The following is a 22,366-nucleotide window of genomic DNA, read 5'->3' on the forward strand; positions in this document are numbered from 1 at the left end:
TTACAGATTCCCACTGTGCCCACCTAGACATCAGGTTCTCACGGGACATTTAGTGGAAGGGAAAGACACTGAAGGTAACTGAGAAGCGACAGCACTCTAACTTCGCCCATGGGGATGTCTCAAGTCCTTGGAAAGTCCATCATGTCTCTGAACGTTGAGTGGGTGCATGGTTGAACTTGTTACTGGGGTGGGGTAAGCGAGGTAGGGAAAGGCAGCGGGGGCGCACGACTTAGACCCGGGCCAGCACCAGACACGCGGGGCCACCCGAGGCTCCGCCCCACACTCGTCACTCGTCACATCCGGCAAGGGCCGTGTTTTGGGCTTTCCCTGGGAGGTGGAGTATCGGTTAACCCCTGCATCTCCGGGCGGCCTGGAGCTCAGCGGGCCGGAACCCACGAGTTGGGGCTCCCCAGCCACACCCCTCGTAGGATTTAAAGGGGAAGGAGGAGCCGGACGGGCCGAAGCCCGAGCCGAGGGAGCGGGCATGAGGCGCTGCCCGTGCCGGGGGAGCCTGAGCGAGGCGGAGGCCGACGCACTGCCAGCCGAGGCCCGCATGGGGCTGGAGGCGCTGCGAGGTGGGCGGCGGCGACAGCCGGGACTGCAGCGACCTGGGCCGGGAGCAGGTGGCCCGACGGGACGGCCGGAGGGGGGCGGTCCTCGGGCCTGGATTGAGGGGTCCAGCCTGCACTCCGAGGCGGAGAGGAACGACCTCGGGCCTGCGCCGTGTCCGGACGGTCCACAGGGAGAATCGCGTGGAGTCGGACACGAGGGGTGCGAAGCAGCCGGCCTAGGAGTTGCGTCGGAGAAGCCCAGCCAAAATAAGAAGCCAGACGGGTTCAACCTCCAGAAACATCCAAAAGGGAACAGTCCCCAGGCTGAGATGGAGATGGCCGGTTCCTGGACAGATGGCTTTCGAACTGATCTTCACAGATCTGACCTCCAGTCTCGGCCAAAGAGAGCCAGCCTCTGTACCCAACCAGGGTTTGATGAGTCCTGGACCGAACTGGACAGTTCCGAGCTGTGTCAGACTCCGCCAGAGAGGGGCAAGCCCTGGGTTGATCACCTCCGGACCCACCAAGGCATGTCCAAACTCCAAACTCACCCAGTCTGCCCCCCACCAGAGGTACCGAGTGCTGGAACCTCCTGCAAAGAATTGTCTGCAGATGGTTCCAGGACGCCACATGACGCCGACGGCTTCTGGATAGAGTCCCAAACTGATGGCTCCGTCCTAGGACCTAGTACTGCCTGCAGACAGCCTGGAAGTGGTGGTTTTCCAGCGCAAGACACTGACGGTGTCTTGACTCAACCTGGCCCTAGTGGCCCCTGGGCTGACAGCATTTTGGGGGAGTCCAGTGGAGATGATCTATTAGTGGAACCAGATCCTGGGGAGTTGGTGACTAACCTGTGCTCCCACCTGGAGTGCAGCTCCCTGTGCCCTGTGCCCCGCCTTATCATCACCCCAGAGACTCCTGAGCCTGAGGCCCAGCCGGTGGAACCCCGATCCCGGATTGAGGGGGGCACCGGCGGCTTCTCTTCTGCCTCCTCTTTTGATGAATCTGAGGATGATTTGGTGGCCGGGAGTGGAGGTACCAGCGATCCTGAGGACAAATCTGGAGTGAGTAGGACCCATTCTTCCCCAGAGCATGCCCCATCACCCCAAATCTCATGTCCTCACATCCTTGGCTTAGAAAGCCCTCTTCCAGGTTACTCTTAGCTGCCTGCCAATAATTTCATCCCTAGCTCTCTTCCATTCACTGACCACCTCCCTGTGACAGCGAGGTTATTAACCCATTTCATGAGCGCCCCCCCTTTGCTCTTTCATATCCGTCTCCCCCCATCCCCCGTCACCAGTTCTTGGGAGCTATCTGCAGTGGAGACTCACATAATCATGCCTAGGAACCCCTGAGATTGTACCCGAGTGTGAGTCTAGGTGGACACATAATTTTACATAAAAGATCCGTGACTTTTGTTGAATCCTCCGGAGGGGGTCTGGTGCACAGCTCTTAAGAATATCATAATAAGGGGCTGGAGAGATGGCTCAGTGGTTAAGAGCACTGGCTGTTCTTCCTAAAGGACCCAGGTTCAAATCCCACCCACACAGCAGTTCACCAACTGTCTGTAACTTCAGTTCCAGGGGATCTGATGCCCTCAGGCAGACATATGGAGGCAAAACACACCAATTTATATATATACGTTCTCAGATGTATTGATTTAACCCTTGGCCTATTTGGTCCCCTCCCCCCTTTTTTAAAATCTCTTTTAGACATTTTTCTGTGGCCCATACTGGCCTCAGACTTACTATGTTACTGAGGCTGGCCTTGAACTGATCATCCAACTTCTAGGATTACAGGCATGTTCCACTGCACTGTATCCCATCTCCTATAAGATAGATTTGCTGTGTAGACCAGGCTGGCTTGCAGACCAGACTCCAGCTTGCTAAGATCACCGTGCCTCTGCCTTTCAGGAATTACAGACAGGGGTGTGCCACCATGCCCACTCATGTGTCCACACTTACTATGAAGCAAGGCTTGCTTTGAACTTGCAGCCACCCTGATGCCGTAAGCCTTTTTTAAAAAAAAGTATTTATTTATTTATTTTTACTTAGATTTATTTATTTTACATGTATGTGTGCTTTGCTTGCACATATATGTGTGTGTACTACCTGTATGGATGCCTGCTGCCCAGGAAGGTCAGAAGAGGGAGTCAGACCTAGAACTGGTGTTACAGATGGTGTGAGCCACCATTTAAGTGCTGGGAATCAGACCTCAGCCCTCTTTAAGAGCAGCAAGTATTTCAAGCCATCTCTCCAGCTCCTTGCCCCCAACCCTTTATCAAGGCTGAGCTTACAGGCCTGAACCAACACAAACTGCTCCCTCCAGCTTCTATTAGCTGTTCCAAGGGCCAACTGGTAACAGTTTTGTTACTTTGGGCTTTCCAAAGACTGGGATGACAGGAGGCAAGAGGCCCAGCTTCCTCCAGCTTCCTTTAGCTATTCAAAGGTGGGGAGGGGGCTGCAGAGATGGTTCAGCAGTTAAACCAACGGACTGCGCTTGCAGAAGACCAAATTGATTTCCAGCACCGTGGGGCTGCTCCTGACTGCCTGTAACTCCGTTTCCAAGGGATCCAAAGCCTCTGACCTTTGTGTATACTCGAAGTTACTTACAGCTGCCCACACCCACACACATATCATTAAAAAAAAAAAAAAAAAAACCTTCAAAAAAAAAAAGTTCAGAGGGCAAAACTGTTCAAGGACCCTCAGCCAGGCCATGCAGTCGCCATTTATTTACCCAGGCTAGCCTTGAACTTGTGATAACAATCTTGCTGCCTGGGTCCTCCCTAGCGCTGGGATTACAGTCACGGGCCGACTGTAAGGCCTGCTGTCTCTAGCTTTTCTTTAGATGCTCAGGGACCCTCAGCCTATCCAGGTACCCACCTAATCCCCTGTACTGGGTTTCCCTAGGGGCCCCTTCAGACTCTTATTTATTCCCACTGTTGCCCCCAGCCTGGGTGCGGTTCTACCCGGGTGAATCAGAGGAGCAGGCCGGGCAGGTTCAGGGAGGGAGGGGCAGTGCAGACACAGGTGTGGAAAAGAGCCTCGGGTGAGGTGCAGAGTTCATCTGGTTGCCAGCTTGTCTGTGGAGTCTCCCCATTGGGCTTCAGGCCTTAGAATCTACCGTGATCTCACACACCCCCCGCCCCCCTTAGCTTGTGTACCTCCCTCTGGGATGTGTTCACACATGTGGTCCCAGCTGTGAGAAACAGACGTGCCTAGACGTGTTAAAGAGCCAACCCTCCAGGGCTTGCTGCCATGGCTCTTTCCTGTGCCCGCCCCTCTCCTCCTGACGTCTCTGCACAGCTGACTTGGACCTGCACAACAAAGAGCCACAGTAACACGGAGGACCGCAACTGTGCCGCTATTTTGTCACTCTGCATGGTAGTCCTGTGACACACACTGTTGTCCCTTCTTCCAGATGAAGAAATCAGGGCACAGATCACTCATCCTATCCAAAGTTGTCACACACTTAAGGTTTAACCCCTAGGGAGCCACGTGCCATAGGCAGAGGCAGATAGGTCTGGTCTACACAGTGAATTCCAGGCCTTCCAGAGCCATGACACAGTGAGATCCTGTCTATAAACAACAATTTAACCCCTAGGCCTGGTGCTCACACATGTAATCCCAGCATTTGAGAGGCGGAGGCAAAAGATTAACCTAGATTTGAAATGCGCCTGGGCTGCAGTATGAAACCTCCCTCCCCAAAATAAATACATTCAAACCCTTTGCAAACAGGAACTGGAAGTGTCTGCCTAGATTCCTACACCCCTTCTCTCCCCGCCCCGCCCCCCCCCATCTTCTGTCCTCTGTCTTTGAGACTTACTGAGTAGTCTTGTTAAGTGGTGCAGAGAGGCTTGGAACTTGCTGTGCAGATGTAGCCCTGGCTGGTCTTGAACTTAAGGCAGCACTGTCGCCTCAAGCTCTTGAATGCTTGGATTACAACTGTGCTCTACCGTGCTGTGGAGCTTTATTTATTTTTCCTTCACTGTTTCTATGTATGTATGTATGTATGTATGTATGTGTATATGTATGTATGTGTGTATGTATGTATGTATGTGTGTATGTATATATGTGTGTGTGTATGTATGTATGTATGTGTGTATGTATATATATGTGTGTATGTGTGTGTATGAATGTGTGTGTATATATGTATGTATGTACGTATGTGTGTATGTATGTATGTGTGTATGTATGTATGTGTGTATGTATGTATGTATGTACGTATGTGTGTATGTATGTATGTGTGTATGTGTGTATGTATGTATGTATGTGTGTATGTATGTATGTATGTGTGTATGTATATATGTGTGTGTATGTGTGTGTATGAATGTGTGTGTATGTATGTATGTATGTATGTATGTGTGTATGTATGTATGTGTGTATGTATGTATGTATGTACGTATGTGTGTATGTATGTATGTGTGTATGTATGTATGTATGTGTGTATGTATGTATGTATGTGTGTATGTATATATGTGTGTGTATGTGTGTGTATGAATGTGTGTGTATGTATGTATGTATGTGTGTATGTGTGTATGTATGTGTATATGTATGTATGTGTGTATGTATGTATGTATGTGTGTATGTATATATATGTGTGTATGTGTGTGTATGTATGTGTGTGTATGTATGTATGTATTATGCTTATTTAGTGTGTGGATGTGCACATGCCACAGTGGGCTCATGAAGGCTCTTAAAGGCCACGAGACAACTTGGGGACGTTATTTCTCTCCATTGACCATGTAGGAGATCAAACACAGGTTGTCTGGTTTGGGAGCAAGTAACATTTATTTACCTGCTGAGCCATCTCACCAGCTCTGCTTTTGTTAGCATTATCCGTACATGTGTATGTATGTGCTCATGCATGCATGAGTGTGTGCATGTGTGTATGCCTGTGCTCGTGTGCATGTGTCATGGAACCTGAGGAACTGAATGGACCTAGCACTGCACTCCTGGTCTATGCTCACAACCCTCTTTTCCAGTGTTTACTTTGAGGCAGGTTTTTCCAACATTGCCCAGGCCTTGAACTCGGTGTGTATTCCTGTCAGGCTTGGCTCTGCCTTCTTCCTCTCTCAATCGGCCTCCTAAGTAGCTGGGATCACAAACCTGTACCTGGTGTTCACTTGCCTGCCCTCCCTCCCTTCCTCCCTCCCTTTCCCCCTTTTCTTTGTTTATAACCATTTGGTTTTTTGTTCTTGTTTTATTTGTTTGGCTTCTCAGACAAGGATTTCTCTGTATAGCTCTGGCTGTCCTGAAACTATGGTGACCTCGAACTCGAAAATCTGCCTGCCTCTGCCTCCCCAAGATCAAACAAAGGCATGTGCCGCCACCGCCCAGCCCAGTTGTTTTGACCTTGGGTCTCACTTTGTGGTGTAGGATGGCCTGGAACATTTGATCTTCCTGCCTCTGCCTCCCTAGTGGTCTGTGCCTTTGAGTGCCGGCAGTACTGGGAGGTTATCACTCTCCTCTCATCTTTGTCTTATAGATGGGGAAACTGAGGCACGGAAAGGCACCTTGTGCTCGGTATTGGCTAAGTAAAAGTCACAATTTTTGACTTACTCCTAGCTGGAGTTTCATTTCAAACTTTCCATTTTAAGCCCTTCGGCCTGGGGGTCCTGCTGACCTGCCTGCCTTATTCCCAGGCCTCTTTGTCTTTCCAGCCACGCTCTGCCAAACACTTCCTGAACCCACGGGGCACTCAGGCTGTGCTCATAATCTCCTGTCTCCAGGCTTCGCTCAGCCACCCTCTGCTGTCCTGACTGTCCTCCTGGCTTGCCACTTCACGCCTCCACATGTTCCTGCAGCTGACAGTTCCCCGTTTCCTTCTCTTTAATTTTGAAATCACATCTGACCAAAGTGGCCTGCTCCCTCCCACCCCTCCACCCCCATTTGTTTTTAAAACAAGGTCTCATAGCACTGGCTGGCCTTGAACTGTAGTTTAAAGTGACCTCGAACTCCTCATCCTCCACCTACAAGTGTGAACCAGTGCCTGGCCTTCTGTCCTTCGTTTTCATCTGGTTATAAACAGTATTTGTTTCCTAAGCTCCTGTGCTTTGCTGCCCCTGGTGATGGAGGGATGGCTCTTTATATGTGATCTTCTGACACCGGATCTTACCATGTAGTCCTCCTCGCTGGCATGGAACGTTCATGTAGACCAGATTGATCTTGAACTCACAGAGATCTGCCTTCCTCTAGACACTATTATGGGACTTCCAGGGTGGTGGGCGACCCAGATGAATCTCCAGACACTGGCAGCTTGAGAGGGCAGGGCTGGGGTGAGAGAAGCTTAGGGTTGTGAGAATCCATTGGATACAGTTAGGCAGATCTAAGGTATCAACGGAGAGCTTCCTAGAAGAGGGTGTGTGTGAGCTGCAACTATTCCCAGAAAGCACAGATTAAGATAAAGGGCTGGGGCTCAGTGGAAGAGCCCCTGCCTAGAATCCCCCAGGGAGGGACTGGGGGCGTGGCTCAGTGGTAGAGCCCCTGCCTAGAATCCCCCAGTGAGGGGCTGGGGGCGTGGCCCAGTGGTAATTCCTCTGCCTAGAATCCCCCAGTGAGGGGCTGGGAGTGTGGCTCAGTGGTAGAGCCCCTGCCTAGAATCCCCCAGTGAGGGGCTGGGAGTGTGGCTCAGTGGTAGAGCCCCTGCCTAGAATCCCCCAGTGAGAGGAGCTGGGGTTGAGGCTCAGTGGTAGAGCACTTGTGCTGATCTTGTCTAGCATGCTGGAGGTTTGGGGTGCCATTCCCAGTGTCGGTGAATGAGAGAGATATGGGGGCAGGTGTTTATGATAATCAAAGGCAGTGTCAGGTAGCCAGTGTTTCTGGACACCTGCTGTATCAGAGCAGGAACTAAGACATACTTGTAGCCCAGCAAGTCCACCTCCCTACATAAGCTTCAGTCCAACTGGAAGGCAGTGGGTTAGCCTGCGGGCAATGGAGTCAGAAACCCCAGAACCAGAAACCCAGCACTGTTCTGGTGATATTAGGCCAGTGGCTTCACCTCCTGTTTCCTCCCCTGTGACACAGACAAACATCTTCCTGGGGCTGTTTTTAGGATTAAATAGGGTATGGCACACAGAGTCTTTGTCATGGTGCCTGGAATGTTCCAGGTGCTTAGTAAACAGGAACCTTGAATTAATCATCTCCTCCCCATGGGAGAAAATAGCCCTTCCTGGATCCCATGCGGCCCAACACCCCGACTCCCTGCTTAGCATCTGGCTCCCTCCAGCTCGCTATCTGATGGGGAGCTGTGAGAAAACATACCCTTGACCCCGAGGGCAGCGCCGGGTGAGCGTGCTGCTGCCCTCTCTGCCTGTAACCCGCTCTCCCAGTTCATGCTAAGGGCCACAGGGGCCTGGGACGAGTGCGTGTATGCAGGCGCGCACGTGCCTGAGTCGGCTGTGAAGCAGCCTGAGTGAGGTGACCAAAGCCTGCTCTGCATTGGCTCCTTAGCGCTCACATCAGGTGCAGAGCCTGTGCCACTGCGACCGACCGCACACTTCTGCTGAGCTGCGCCCCAGCCCCTCCCTGGTTTTCTGTCCCCCCCCCCCGCCCCCACCTCTCCCTCCGCCCCTCTTCCCCCTCCCTTCCGTCTATCCTTTCCTTTCTGCTCTTCAGTAGTCTTTCAACAGGCACTGTTCGGGTCCCATGACAGCTTCTGGGAGTTGCCTCTCTCCTCCCCTGTGGGTTTCAGGGATTGAACTCAAGTCTTCAGCTTGGCAGCAAATACTTTTACCCCCTGAACCAGCATTAAGTTTTGTTACAGAAATGCTTGCCTGGCTTTCCATATTTTTCTTTTCTTTTCTTTCTTTCTTTCTTTCTTTCTTTCTTTCTTTCTTTCTTTCATTAACATTTTATGGGCTGGGCGTGGTGGTACAAACCTATAATCCCAGCACTCAGAAGGCAGAGGCAGGCAAATCTCTGAGTTCCAGTACAGCCAGAGCTACACAGAGAAACCCTGTCTACAAACAAACAAACAAACCAAAACCCACACATTAAGATTTATTGATTTATTCATTTGGCAGGGTCTCACTATGGTACTGTGACCAGCTATGTGGGTACTATATAAAGCAGGCTGGCCATGAATTCTAGGTGCACACCACAATGCCCTGCATGAGACTGTTTTTTAAAATGATTTCCATATGTGTGTAGGGGTGGGCTTTGCACACCAGTCTCATACCTATGGAGGCCAGAACAGGGTGTTGAGTCCTCTGGAACAGGAGTCAGAGGCAGTTGTGAACTGCCCCAGGGGGTACCAAATGTGGGTAACCGGGATCCTCTGTAAGGATATGTTTAACCCCTGAGCTTTCTCTCTAGCCCCTCTGTACTTCCTTCAAGTCTCCTTGCTTGTCTCGTTAGTCACAGTAAAGGCCGACTCGAGTGGGGCTGGAGAGATGGCTCAGGGTTCAGTTCCCAGCACCCACATGATGGTGCACAACCACCCACAAACTCCAGTTTCAGGGAAGCCAATGCTTTCTTCTGACCCATGGCCCCCAGGTATGCATGCATGTCCATACATACAAGCAAAACTTTGATACATATAAATAAATCTAATTAAAAAAAAGAAAAGATCTGCTATATGAACAGATTGTCCCCAAATGCGAATGACTTGGAGCCTCAGCACAAGTTTTGCTCACACTCCATGACAGATCCGCTATGGCTGGGGTGTCCTGCTCTGTGCTGTCCTCCTTTAGGGACCAGGGCCCATTCCGGCCCAGCTCCCTGCCAACAGGGAACTGAAAAGGGAGCTCCTGACTTGGTCTGCAGCTTCCGCCTGGAAGTGACATCACAGTTCACAGCCTTGCAAGTCAGTAACCTCAGTTCAGGAGGGCAAAGAGCTGCCTGAAAGGGACAAACCAGAGCCCTTGGCAACTCGCGTTCTATAACTCTAGAACAGTCTGTCTCTGACCCCCTCCCCCCAGTCAGCCTCCACTCCATCTCTATGGTTTGCCCAGACCTGACCTTATTGAGAGGCAGGAGGTTTGACTTCTGTGCTTTGGCTATTGCTACAGTAACCAAACCTAGCCTATCCTTCCTCCTATGACAAAGACATAGAGACAGACTCTTCCCCACTAGGTGGTCTCATCATCACCGGACTAAGTGGGGTGACATCACTCCCACTAGAGGGACCCACCAGGACAGTAATTCCCTGGCCTTAATCCATACCTGTGTTCACCCTCCCTACAGAGCAAGCCCTGGAAGAAGCTGAAGACAGTTCTGAAGTACTCACCCTTTGTGGTCTCCTTCCATAAGCACTACTACCCGTGGGTCCAGCTTTCCGGACATGCTGGTGAGATTGGGGGGCTCGGTTGACAGGTCGTCAGGGCTTGGCATAGGTATGCGGGCTAGGAAAGCCCTGCTCTGGATACTCTTACTGCCTTTAGCACTGGTTTGGTGACAAGTCCCTACCTACAGGGCTGCTCTGAGAAACATTTAGGCCTAGTTATTTATTTTGAGATAGGGTCCATATGGCCCTTTCTAGCCTAGAACTCATTCTGTGGACCAGGCTGGCCTTGATTTCAGAGACCCACCCACCTCTGCCCTCTGAGTGCCGGGATGGAAAGCTGCGCTGTCATGCCCGGCCAGGCCTCTGCTGGTGGGTTGAATCTCAGCTTCAGAGTGGGTGGGTACTTACTGCCTGTCACCCTACTTACTTAGGAGTGACCCTAGACAGGCTGGGATTCAGTTCCCCACATTAATGTAGAACACGTCTTACTGCCCTTACAGGATTAACTGAAGAGTTAAGAACAAAACACTAAGTGGGACAGGCTGGTGGGAAACACAGCCACCAGTCCCTGAAGTCTGCTTATGCATGGCCAACGTTCAGTAAACCAAAGCCAAATGGTGTTGTCCTGTGACTCAGCTGGAAGAAAAACAGGGCTTACCACATCACACAGCGAGATCTTAGGTAGAGCAGAGAACACTGTTGCCACCATCTTTGAAGAATGTCATCTGAAGGCTGGGCATGTCAGCACACACCTATTTTATTATCATTTGCTTGTTTGTTTGAGGCAGGGTCTCACTGTGTAGTCCTGACTGGTCTGGAACACACCGTGTAGACCAGGCTGGCTTCAAACTCACCGAGAGCTCAGACTCCTGTCTCTGCTTCCTAAATCCTGGGGTTAAAAGGGTTGTCTCACCAAGCTTGGTTTGCCACACATTTATAGTCCCAGCACTTGGAAGGCTGAAGCAGGGGGATTGTCAACTTTGAGGCCAGCCTGGGCTACAGAGCAAGACCTTATGTCAACAAAGCAAAGCAAAACTATCTTATTGCCTTTAAGAAAAGAAAGGGAAAAATTTGGAATTCTATCTTAGCTGTTTATGTGCTCCAGATAATTTCAGAATTATGAATTTATTTATTTTATACCTAGAGTATTGCCATATAATCTAGGTGTGCCTTGAATTCACTGTGTGTCCTGGACTGGGCTCAAACTCCCCAGTCCAGGTCTGTCCTCCTGCCTAAACCTTCTAATTGTTAACTGAGCGGTCACGGTTGCCTCAGAGACAAAAGCACTCATTAAAATCACAAAATGGGGCTGGCAGGATGGCTACCTGAGTAAAGGCATTTTCTGTGCAAGCCAGACCTCCTGAGCTTCATCTCTAGAATCCGGGGAAGCGCTGAAGTAGTTGAAGTGTTGAAGGTGAGAACTTCCTTCACAGGGTGGTCCTGACTCACATCCTCAATTACTTCTGCTCAGGTTCTCATGGAATAACAACAAAACTCTTTTAAATTATAAAAGTATCTGACAAGATGGCTCAGTGGTTAAGAGCATGCATTGCTCTTCTGGAAGGCATTGGGCAGCTCTCAATTGCCTGTAGCTCCAGCTTTAGAGGATCTAATGCCGTCTTCTGGCCTCTGTGAACACTCACACACACACACACACACATGTATATAAAAGTAAATATTATTTTAAGTTACAAAACAAATAATTGTATCTGTATGCTGTATGCAGGACCATGTGAGAACACAAAGTAGAAATAGGCCCATTTAAGACCAAGTGTTAGCTGAGAGTAGGAACCCATGACTTTAGTCCTAGCACTGGGTGGCAGGTGAGTTTTTATGAGTTTAAGTCTAGCTGTCTCCAAACAAACAAACAAGATGCCATGTCTCAGATCCACACACAGAGAGGAAGGGAGAGACAGAATGACAATGGCTGCTGTCTGATGCATGCAGAGAAATGGCAGGTGGCAGATCAGGCTCTGACCTCTTCTTGGTCTTGCTTCCCACAGGGAACTTCCAGGCTGGTGAGGATGGTCGGATTCTGAAACGTTTCTGTCAGTATGAGCAGCGCAGCCTGGAGTTGCTGATGGAAGACCCCCTGCGGCCTTTTGTGCCTGCTTATTTTGGCACGGTGCAACGGGATGGCCAGGCCTTCAACCAGATGGAAGATCTCCTGGCAGACTTTGAGGGCCCCTCTATCATGGACTGCAAGATGGGCAGCAGGTAAGATTGGGGCAGCCATGGGCCAGTCAGGGTAAGTTGTGAACAGTTATGAAACTAGGGCCAAGTAAATTCAGAGTAGCTGCACTGGTGTGTGCTCCTGCCAGTGGTCCATGAGGGTTCCAGGTGTGCTGACATGCTGTGAGGGTTCCAGGTGTGCCGACATGCTGTGAGGGTTCCAGGTGTGCTGACATGCTGTGAGGGTTCCAGGTGTGCTGACATGCTGTGAGGGTTCCAGGTGTGCCAGCCTGTTGCTCCATCTCGATATTCTTGGTTCTATCTTGATATCACCTGTTTTATTAATTTTTTTGGTTAGTTGTTTAAATATTCTGGATATAAACTTTTTGTTTTCCACGAGCATGTGCGCGCGAGCGCACACACACACACACACACACACACACTTGATACGTGCATATTTTCTAACTCCTTTCTCTCACTTTTCCTGGAACAAGGACCAAACTCATGGCCTTGCATTTGCCATTTCACTCTTTTAATTAAACATGAAACAACTCTAATACAGAATCTGGTGTTTTTCCCCCTTGGAACCTTTTCTAGTCATGAGGGGGTGGGGATCTTGCTTTCTTTTAATAAACCAACATTGTTTCCTCTTTGAAAATAATTCTGGGGCTGGAGAAATGACTTACTGGTTACAGGTAATGGCTGCTCTTCCAGAGGACCTGGGTTGGGTTCCCAGCACCCATGTGGTAATCATCATAGCATTTGTCACCCCAGATCTGAGGGAATCTAAGGCCTGCCGCTGGCCTCCGAGGGCTCCTTTATATACGACGTGATGTCCGTATATCCGCACAGACTCACATATAATGAATGAAAATAATAAAAATAAATAATTCTTATCTTTATATTTCGCTCTCAGGCGGCAGAGGCAGTTAAAATCCCTGAGTTTGGGGCTAACCTGGTCTGTATACTGTTCCAGATGAGGGTGGGAGGCTACATAGGGAGAACCTGTCTCAAAGTTCAGTAAACTTGTGAGATGGTTCATTGGATAAAAGCTCAGGGTATCCAACCTGACATCCTGAGTTCCACCGCCATGACCCCACACGGTGGAAAAGAACCAGCTGCTGCAGGTTGTCCCTCACCCCTTCATAAGCATTTTCCCGCTGCCAATAAATAGACACATGGTTTTAGAAACCTGAAATTGAAAATATACTGTGAAATTGGGAGCCTCATTCAGTAATTCTAAAATCTGAAAACTTCAAAGTCGGGCGCCTTTGGTTCCAAGTTTTATTTCCTTTTATTTATTTGTTTATTTAATTCTGTGTGTCTGGGGTGTTTTGCCTGATGCATGCTGGTCTACCACGTGTGTCCCTAGTGCCCAAGAAGTCCAGAAGGGGGCGTTAAATCTGGAACTGAATTACAGACAGTTGTAAACTGCCACGCGGGTGCTGGAAATTATTTTTTAATTATGTGTGCAAATTTTGTGCCTGCACGTATATTTGTGAGCCTGATGCCTGTGGAAGCCAGAATGAAGTGTTAGAATCCTTGGGACTAGAGTCACAGACACTTGAGAGCCACCTTTTGATGCTGGCATTGGAACTTAGGTCCTCTGGAAGAACCGACAGTGTTCTTAACCACTAAGCCATCTCTCCAGTTCCTGGTCCCAAGTATTTTAGGTAAGTAGAGGACAAACACCAAGGAGCTGAAGTACTTCTGTTTTGTCAAATGTAGTTTGTCTGTTATTGTTGTTATTAATGGCCTTGTGTTTGAAAAAAAAAAAAAAAATCTTAGCCAGGATGTGGTGGTGTATGCCTTTAATCCCAGCACCACGGAGGCAGAGTCAAGAGGATCTCTGTGAGGTCAAAGTCTACAGAGTAAGTTTCAGGACAGCCAGGGCCACATTAAAAACACCCTGTCTTGAGAAAAAAAGAAAAAAAGTCTTTGCTTACCTTAATATCATGAAACCATTCTCTTGTTTTCTTCTATAAATGTGTTGTTTAAACTTTTCTAGTGCACTGGGCTCTTGTTTGTTTTGAGACAGAGTCTACCTATACAGCTCTGGCTAACCTTGAACTCACAGAGGTCCACCAGCCTCTGTCCTCCAAGTGTTGGGATCAAACACCTGTGCCTTCATTCCCAGCAAAATGTGTCTTATTATCAGGAGACGTGAGCCCTCCAGCTCTGTGCTTAACGGTTTCCTTTGGTCTATCCTGTGTGCTCAGGACCTACCTGGAAGAGGAGCTGGTGAAGGCCCGGGAACGGCCTAAGCCCCGGAAAGATATGTATGAGAAGATGGTGGCAGTGGACCCAGGGGCTCCCACCCCAGAGGAGCATGCTCAGGGAGGGGTCACCAAACCCCGATATATGCAGTGGAGGGAAACCCTGAGTTCAACTTCTACCCTGGGCTTCCGTATTGAAGGCATCAAGGTGAGACCCAGGAGCTAGTCAGGTTTTTTTTTTGGGGGGGGGGGTGGTTTTTGTTTTTTTGACACTCAAGAGTTCTGGGACTGGAACAGGGGACTGGCTTCTTATGGGGTATTTGTGGCCTAGGGAAAGGAAGGCTTCTCACTCCAGCATGTACCAGAGGCAAGGTTTGTTTATCTGTCTGCTAGAACATCTTCCCTTTCCAGAGCCCCACTTTTTGTCTGTCCCAGCCTCCCTGGCCTCCCACGCCTGGTCCTCCTTCCATCTTGAAGTATAACAGCGGGAAGGATCGTTCACGGTTTTACTTTGTAAATTCAATATATTTAGAAAAACTGGATGTGGTAGCATAGATCTTTCATCCCCATGAGGACTGCAGACTCGGTCTGGGTTACAGAGTGAGTTCGAGACCAACCTGGGCAACTTAGAGATACCTTGTCTCAGGGGTGGGAAAAGAGGCCTGGGAGATGTGGCTCATTGTTAGAGGCCTGGCTGAGCATGTGTGAGGCTTCAGGTTCAATTCTCAGAAACACTAGACAAACAAATGGTAGAAACTAAGTAAAGATTAGAGCAGTGGTACAGAACACTAGCACATCCGAGGGAGACTGTGGACACAGTATCCCCGCCCCACGTCTGTGTGAATAATTAATCACACAGTAAGTTTAAATAGCCAGTTGTGGTGGCTCCTGTGTGAAATCCTAGCACTTAGGAGGTGGAAGCAGGAGACCAGGAGTTTGAATTCAGTTTAAGCATAAAGAAAAAAAAGCACATGCCCAGCCTCAGGCAACCACACACCAGCTCTCGGCAGTACATACACAAGTGTTCCCATTTTCCTGATGAGGCATTTGAGGCTGAGGCAGGGAATAGGACTTGTTTAAGCTAAATGAGGTAATGCACTTGGGAAATGGAGGCAGGATCAGGAGGCTAGCCTTAGCTACTAGCTACGTAGTGAATTTTTGGTGAGCCTCAGATACGTGGGACCCTGTCTCAAAAAGAGACAGACTTGCTTAAGCCCACACTGTTGGACAGTAGCAGAATCTCGACTGAAGCTAGACCCAGGCCCCCTAACAGCATGTTTTGCTGGTTGGGCTCAACTGTAACTGTGTTGTTAAAAGTGGAAGGACAGCTTACTTAAAAGTGTGCTGGTGGCTGGGTTGAGTTGGGCTAGGCAGGTGGACTGGTTCCCTGAATAGGGCTCATCAGGAGGGTCCTGAGGTTGCCCAGTGATGGAGGGGAAACAGCACACCTGGCAGCATTTCCCATCTTCCTTTGCAGAAGGTCGATGGGACCTGCAACACCAACTTCAAGAAGACACAGGCTCTGGAGCAGGTGACAAAGGTGTTGGAAGACTTTGTGAATGGGGACCTTGGAATCCTGGTAAGTGGAACCGCCTGAATCCTAAAATGTAGTAGATAAGCCAGCATTTATTGTTGCCTCTGCGGCTGGCTTCCTCCCTCTGGGCTGTGCTGGGCTAGACTGATCCTGGCCAGCTTTGCTCACGATCTGCCATCAGCTAGTGGCTTGGCTAAGAATAGCTTTAGTGTCTATCTTGGTTTACAGCCTTGTTCAGGACTTGGGTGTCTGCGTGTTCAATACAGCAGGCTTGTGCTGTTCTTACCATGGGAACAGGAAGCTGAGCTAGCGGCTTAAGTACACGGCCTCCTGGCGTCTAGGCACAGCATGGCAACCTTCTGTTGGGCAGGATAGACCAAGGCTCAGCTCAGGGAAAGGGGAAATTGACTCTCCCTCTCATGGGGGAGCTGTGGGGATAGGTGGGGGTTCATGTAATCTGTCTCACTCTTGGGGGTACCACCTTACTGGCTCCACCCCGTTACTATCTCTTCCTGCCATCTCCTTGGTTCCTTTTATTTCATCTTGCCTGTCTGTCTGGGCTGTCAGGGTGAGGTCTTGCTGTGTTTCTGTGCTAATGAAAGACCGTCTCTCTCACACACAGAGAAAGTACGTGGCACGACTGGAGGACCTCCGAGAGACTCTGGAGAATTCTCCCTTCTTCAAGACCCATGAGGTGCGCATCCTGGGTACCAATAGGTGTCTGTGGGCTCCAGTGTAGGACTTGGCGAAGGGGATTCGGGAAAGGAGGGACGGGAGCGTGGATTCAAGCCAGAGGGTCTGGATGCGGCTGGTGCTGCTCTATGTCCCTGGACTTGCTTTCTTGGGCCTCAGTCTCCTTTTTTATTTCCAGGGTAGGCGTCAAAACCAGGGTCTCTCATTCACTGCGTTGAGCACACTCAGTCCTTGTTTTTTCTTTGTGAGAGGCATTTTTTTTTTTTTTTGACGCCCCCATCCCATGTAGCGCAGGGTGGCCTGTACAATCTTCCTTCCACATGCAGGGATTACCGGGAACGCCTCCACACCCAGCCTTCTGGACCCGGCTGGTTTCAATTGCTCAGGCGGGGCAAAGGTGGTGGCACCCCACTCCCAGGACTGCTGAGGATTGAGAGTCACTAGAGAGTGACCTTTAGGGTGTGCAGAGACACTCATTCAGTTCTCCAGGTTCTTAGAATTAGTTTATGACTGCAGTGATGTGGCTCCAAGTACCGCCCTTTGCTGGGTGCTTCCTGCCCTTTCCTTCTAGCCTGTCTCTCAGGCTGGATTTTTTTCTGTGTGTTTTCATTTATTTGTAATGTGTGTGGGCTTGTGCACACTTGGAACACAGAGGACAAACATGAGAGAGCCAGTTTGCTCTTCCTAACATGTGAGTTCATGAGATGAAACTCAGGTCACCGGGCTTGGCAGCAAGTCCCCTGGGATCTTTTGTTTTTGTAGGTTTCATGTAGCCTAGGCTGGGGGAGAACTCTTCATCCTCCTGCCTCAGTGCTAGGATTATAGTGGTATGCCACTATGCTTGCTGTCACCCTCTGTCTCTTAGGAGACTTGGATCGTTCTGAGGCTGTTTGAAAGTCAGAGAAGTGATGGTTTCATATTGTCTTTTCTTCATTCCCTCCCCCTCCCCCTAGCCCTTTTCCCTTTCCTCAGTGGCACCTCTGACTTCCTAGCTGTTCAAGCTTCCTCAGCCCAGGCAGCCACCCCACGAGGCTTCAGTGTCTCTGGCACTTACAGTTAGACAGCAGCAGTCACGTGGGCCCAGAGGAAGGTTAATAAATAGGCTAATATCAGACCACCAGAGAATGCCAGCTGTCACTCATGTTTGCTTTGGGCAAATGTCACCATTGTCCCTCTTACTATCTTCAGGCTCTCCTTGTGTTTGGTTTTGCCTTCCTCCATTTAAAATACACAGGAGTAGGCATTGGCAGTTTCCCGTGACAACCGGAGAGACATAGCACCCCTGGATGCTTGCCATATGGTAACAGCATCTGCCCCTGGCTGGCATCTGTCTCTTCTTTTCTGTGTGGTAGGAGATTTGAACTCAGGATCTCACGTCTGCCAGGCAAGTGCTCTACCTCTGAGCTACATTCCTTCCTCACACACAAGACAGGGTCTCAGGGCTAGAGCGATAGCCCAGCGGTTAAGGGCACTGAGTTCAATTCCCAGCACCCACATGGTGGCTCACAGTAACGGGATCTCTTCTGCTGTATTAGCAACAGTGTATTCATATACATAAAATTAAAAAAAAAAAAAAGGTCTCATGTAGCCCAGGCTGACCTGTTACCACATAGCTCAGGATGACACTGGACTTTGATCAGCCTACCTCTACTTCCTGGGTGTGGGATAATGGGTGTGTGTTACATGCTTATAGGCAGACACCCTACCAACTGACCTGTAGCCCTAACTCTTCACCCTTTATTTTTATTTTTTTCTAGGCAGGGTCTGGAACTCACTATATAAAGCAGGTTAACTTCTGTGGGGTTTTATTTTGAGACAGGGTTTAAGTTGCCCATGCTACTCAAGTGACCGGGCCAGCTCAGTCAGTCAACAGGTTCTGGAGGGTAGATGGGGAGAGGATTAAAAAGAAAAAGACAATTGGGCAACACTGTAGCCCGACCTCAACCTGTTCTAAGGCTGAAGAGGGTTTATTTTTCTAATCTGCTTTCATACCATTTTAATGCAGATAATAAGGTCAGTTCTAGGTTAAGGAACACGCAAGGTAATAAAGTCCCATGATCGCTGTTTCTAGGGTCTGATCAGATGACCAGGATACCTGAGCCTACTTCCCAGTCCTAGCCCAAAGTCAGATTCCTGCCTGAGCCTACTTCCCAGTCCTAGCCCAAAGTCAGATTCCTGCCTGAGCCTACTTCCCAGTCCTAGCCCAAAGTCAGATTCCTGCCTGAGCCTTGTCTTGGTTCAAAGTCAGATTCCTGCCAAGCAAGTGGCCCCAAATCTCCCCACACTCAAGAGCTCACTCTGTAGGCTACAGGCCTTGGACTTTTAATCCTCCTGCCTCAGGTTAAGGCCTGCAATCACAAGGTCTAGCAGCATGTGGCTCTTTAGACAGACACCTGAATTTCCACCATGTGGGTCCCAGAAATCAAACTTACTTAGGTCATCAGGTTTGGTGGCAAGCACCTTTATGTGCTGAGCCATATCACTGGCCCATCTGTTCACTTTGTAGCCCAGGTTGGCCTGCCTCTGAGTGCTGGAGTTAAAGGCGTGTGTCACCGTGGCTGGGTTAGTGAGGCGAGTCTTCTCTCTTAGCTTCCGCAGGCCTGCAACTCACTATGCAGCCCAGGTTGACCTCAAGCTTGTGGCTGTAGGACTTCAAGGCAGACACTGGGAGGCACTTTAGAAGCCTGTGGCTTGTAGGGTGCTTCTGGTGACCCTAGGGGGTAGAGGGTTAATGACTTCTCCATTCTCCAGACTGGACACCAAGGCTGGAGGGAGGAAACCACTTGCCTAATGTCATCAGCCACAGTCCAGAAGTTCTCCAGGTCTTCTGTCGAGCCTGAGTTACTGAGTCGGTCAGGGCTGGGACTACATTTGAGTTTGTGCAGTAAATAACCCAGTGAACTGCTGGCTCACGCTGTTAGCACTAAGGAGAAGGAAGCAGGAGGGTTGGGAGGCAGGCCAGCCTGGCCTGTAGGAGGAAGCCTTGTTAATACAAACAAACCATAAGAGAAGCCAGGCATCTTGGTGTAGTCTGTAATCTCAGCACGTAGGAGGTAGAGGCAGGAGGATCTGGAGTTCAAGGACATCCTTGGCTCTCTGGGTAGCTCAGGACCATCTGGGACTAAGACCCTGTAGAACAAAGAAATAAGAGATAGGAAGTGAAGGTGACAGGGGTTAGCTCTGTAGCTCTCTGTGAACTCCTGCTTAGTTTATTGGAGTCTCTGGGACACACTCACACACACACACACACACACACACACACACACACACGATAATTGTAACATTTGTTGTGTTTCAGGAACCATTTGAAATGCTTTATGGCCACTATGTGTAAATTTTCCAATTATTCTCAGATGGTATATCTAGAAGCAGAGTCATAGAGAGAGTAAAATAGTTGCCCAAGCATCAGAGTTAGGATTTGAACTCGGGTAGCCTCATTCCAGAGTTTCTGCTGTCTACCACCCTGCTTTAATGCTCAATGGGGAATCATGGCTAGTGCTTGCTCCTCTGACTGCTTTTCTCTATCTGCCGCAGGTAGTGGGCAGTTCCCTTCTCTTTGTACATGACCACACTGGCCTGGCCAAGGTTTGGATGATTGACTTCGGCAAGACAGTGGCCCTGCCTGACCAGCAGACGCTCAGTCACAGGCTGCCTTGGGCTGAGGGCAACCGTGAGGATGGCTACCTCTGGGGTCTGGACAATTTGATCTCCCTCCTTCAGGAGCTGGCCCAGAGCTGACGTCATCTGCTACTGCTGGGCTCACTTGCAGGGTAGCACGTGTCTGGCTGGAAGAGGGCCTGGGGCTGCTGATGGAAGATGAAGTGTCTCAAGGTGTCACCAGACCAGTGTGGTCTGAGGAGCTTGGGGGTCCCTTATGATATGGAAAACAAGACAGGTGGAGGCATAGAGTTAGCAGAACATGAACGGGGAATCCTGACCAGCTAGGAAGCTTCTGAAGGAGTACCAGAGGCCACAGCTGGAAGAATGAACTCTTCCCTGACTTAGCTCTCTGAGCCTAGAGCCAACAGATTGGCTTTTGTTCCCCAGAGGACCAGGCATCATTTGTGAAGACCCGCAGGAGCTACTTGTCCACCTGGGCCCGTGACGGCCCCATCCAAGTGCTTAGAGGAGGGTGTGACATCCTGGGGTACTTGCAGATGCTACGAGACCTAATGCTCCTGTGGGGCCAGCTTTCTGTTCCTTTGTGGACTCTAAGCTGCTGCAGACCCGGACCACAGCCTTACCCACCCGCACTGTGACCATCTTCCTTCCTTGCTGCGTCAGCTCCAGCCTCAGGACGGAATCTTGTCTTAGAAGGGTCCAGTGCCAGGAAGGAGTTTCTGAGGCAGGGTTGGAGGCTTCTCCTTGGGAGCCAGACAGCTTCACACACAGAATGAAGTGCCAGGTTACCCAGAAGCACAAGTGGGTGGGGCTTTTGGCCCTAACCATGGACTGACTACCTGGTTCTAACCAAAGACTCTAGAACTCTGGGATGGGGTAGAACCACTCTGTCCCTGAGCTCCAGCACTGCTCCAGAACCTTGGCTTCCTGGCCCACACTCATGGGCTCGGCAAGGACAGGAACCTACCTCTTCTAAGCTGAGGCCCCGAGGTCTTCCTTTTTTACTGACTGACTTTATATATAAATATATATTTATACACGAGGTAGTTAGCTGGGGTGATGGTGTCAGGGAATTGAGGCAAAATGGCTTTACTGTGTCTCCCGTCTACAGTAGCACCCCAATAAACAGGACGAAATCAATGTTGTGGGTATTTTCTTGGCATCTGACATTCATACTCTGGGGTGTCAATCACCTTGGGAGAGTGAGCAGGCTGAGGAGGTTCATTACTCATTCAAGACTCAGAAATGCCATTATTCCTGGTTTTTTACATTTTAAAAGACTTATATCTGGGTGGTGAGGCTGCTTAAAAAACCCTAGCACCTGGGGGGAAGGAGGCAGAGGCAGGTGGATCTCTTGAGTTCAAGGCCAGCTTGGTCTAAGAATGAGTTCTAGGATAACCAGCACTACAGAGAAATAGTTTTGAAAACATACACAAGAGTTGTACGTTGTGTGTATGCACACTATGTGTATTTGGGTACCCAAGGAGGCCAGAAGAGCACGTGACACGCCCTGCCCTCAGACTTGCCTGATTTGGGTTCTGGATCCAAACTGTAAAATCAAGGAGTGGTTTTAATTGCTGAGCCATCTCCCCAACCTCTTTCTTAAAACTAAAAACTATTACACTGTGTAGCTCAAGTTGGTCTGGAACTTGAGGTCCTCTTGTGTAGCCTCCAGATGCTGGGTGACCCTGCGTGCCTTGGCACTGTCACCGTACAGCTCTCCTAGAATGGGACCTTTTGCAGGGGCTGGGAGCACTGCAGTGGCCCAGGTCGTTTGCCCCTTCTGCACTTCCTCTTTAGTACTGAAGAGTTGATGCTCGGGAAGACGCCCACGGGCTGCCCACGATCTACTTCAGTCTTTTACAGCTCAAGTTGGCCCTGAACTTGTCAGGCACCTGATGACGAGCTTGAACTGGCTTCTCTTCCAAATGCTGGGATTGTAGGCCTGGCCCACCACCCAGCATGACTGAGGTGGGCCTGGGCTGCAGAACATGACAAAATCTGCCTTAGAAAAAAAGACCCAACAAACATTCTCCTCATTATGTGGAAGGGGAGGCATCCTGGGGACTCCATGAAGAGGAAATGATATTGGAGCTGAGATGGAGAAGTTAGGGGGACTAAGGGTTAAAAAACATCTTTTTATTACATTTGAATTTATGTGAATGTACATGTACCACAGCAAGCAAATGGAAGTGAGAGCAACCTATGGGAATCAGTTCTTGTTCTGCTACATGCGGCCCTGGGTCATCAGGCTGGACAAGCACCTTTACCCATTAAGCCATCCTGCCAGCTCAAGGGAAGTGATCATACTCAGCTCAAGGCTGCTGCCGGTACCCACAGTATCTGAAAGGCCA

The 22,366-nt window shown here is 49.7% G+C and overlaps 1 protein-coding gene across 1 annotated transcript; it reads left to right on the forward strand.

Moving 5' to 3' along the window:
- Positions 1-444: 444 nt before the first annotated feature.
- On the forward strand, positions 445-21,120 carry ITPKC (inositol-trisphosphate 3-kinase C). Its single transcript, XM_080908307.1, has 7 exons — positions 445-1,615; positions 9,737-9,839; positions 11,780-11,993; positions 14,168-14,372; positions 15,642-15,743; positions 16,321-16,392; positions 19,926-21,120. The coding sequence occupies exons 1-7, from the start codon at positions 485-487 to the stop codon at positions 20,127-20,129; spliced, it is 2,031 nt and encodes a 676-aa protein (XP_080764433.1). The 5' UTR covers positions 445-484; the 3' UTR covers positions 20,130-21,120.
- Positions 21,121-22,366: the final 1,246 nt, after the last annotated feature.

The sequence above is a fragment of the Micromys minutus genome (assembly GCF_963924665.1).
Source record: "Micromys minutus genome assembly, chromosome: 32".
Lineage (NCBI taxonomy): Eukaryota > Metazoa > Chordata > Mammalia > Rodentia > Muridae > Micromys > Micromys minutus.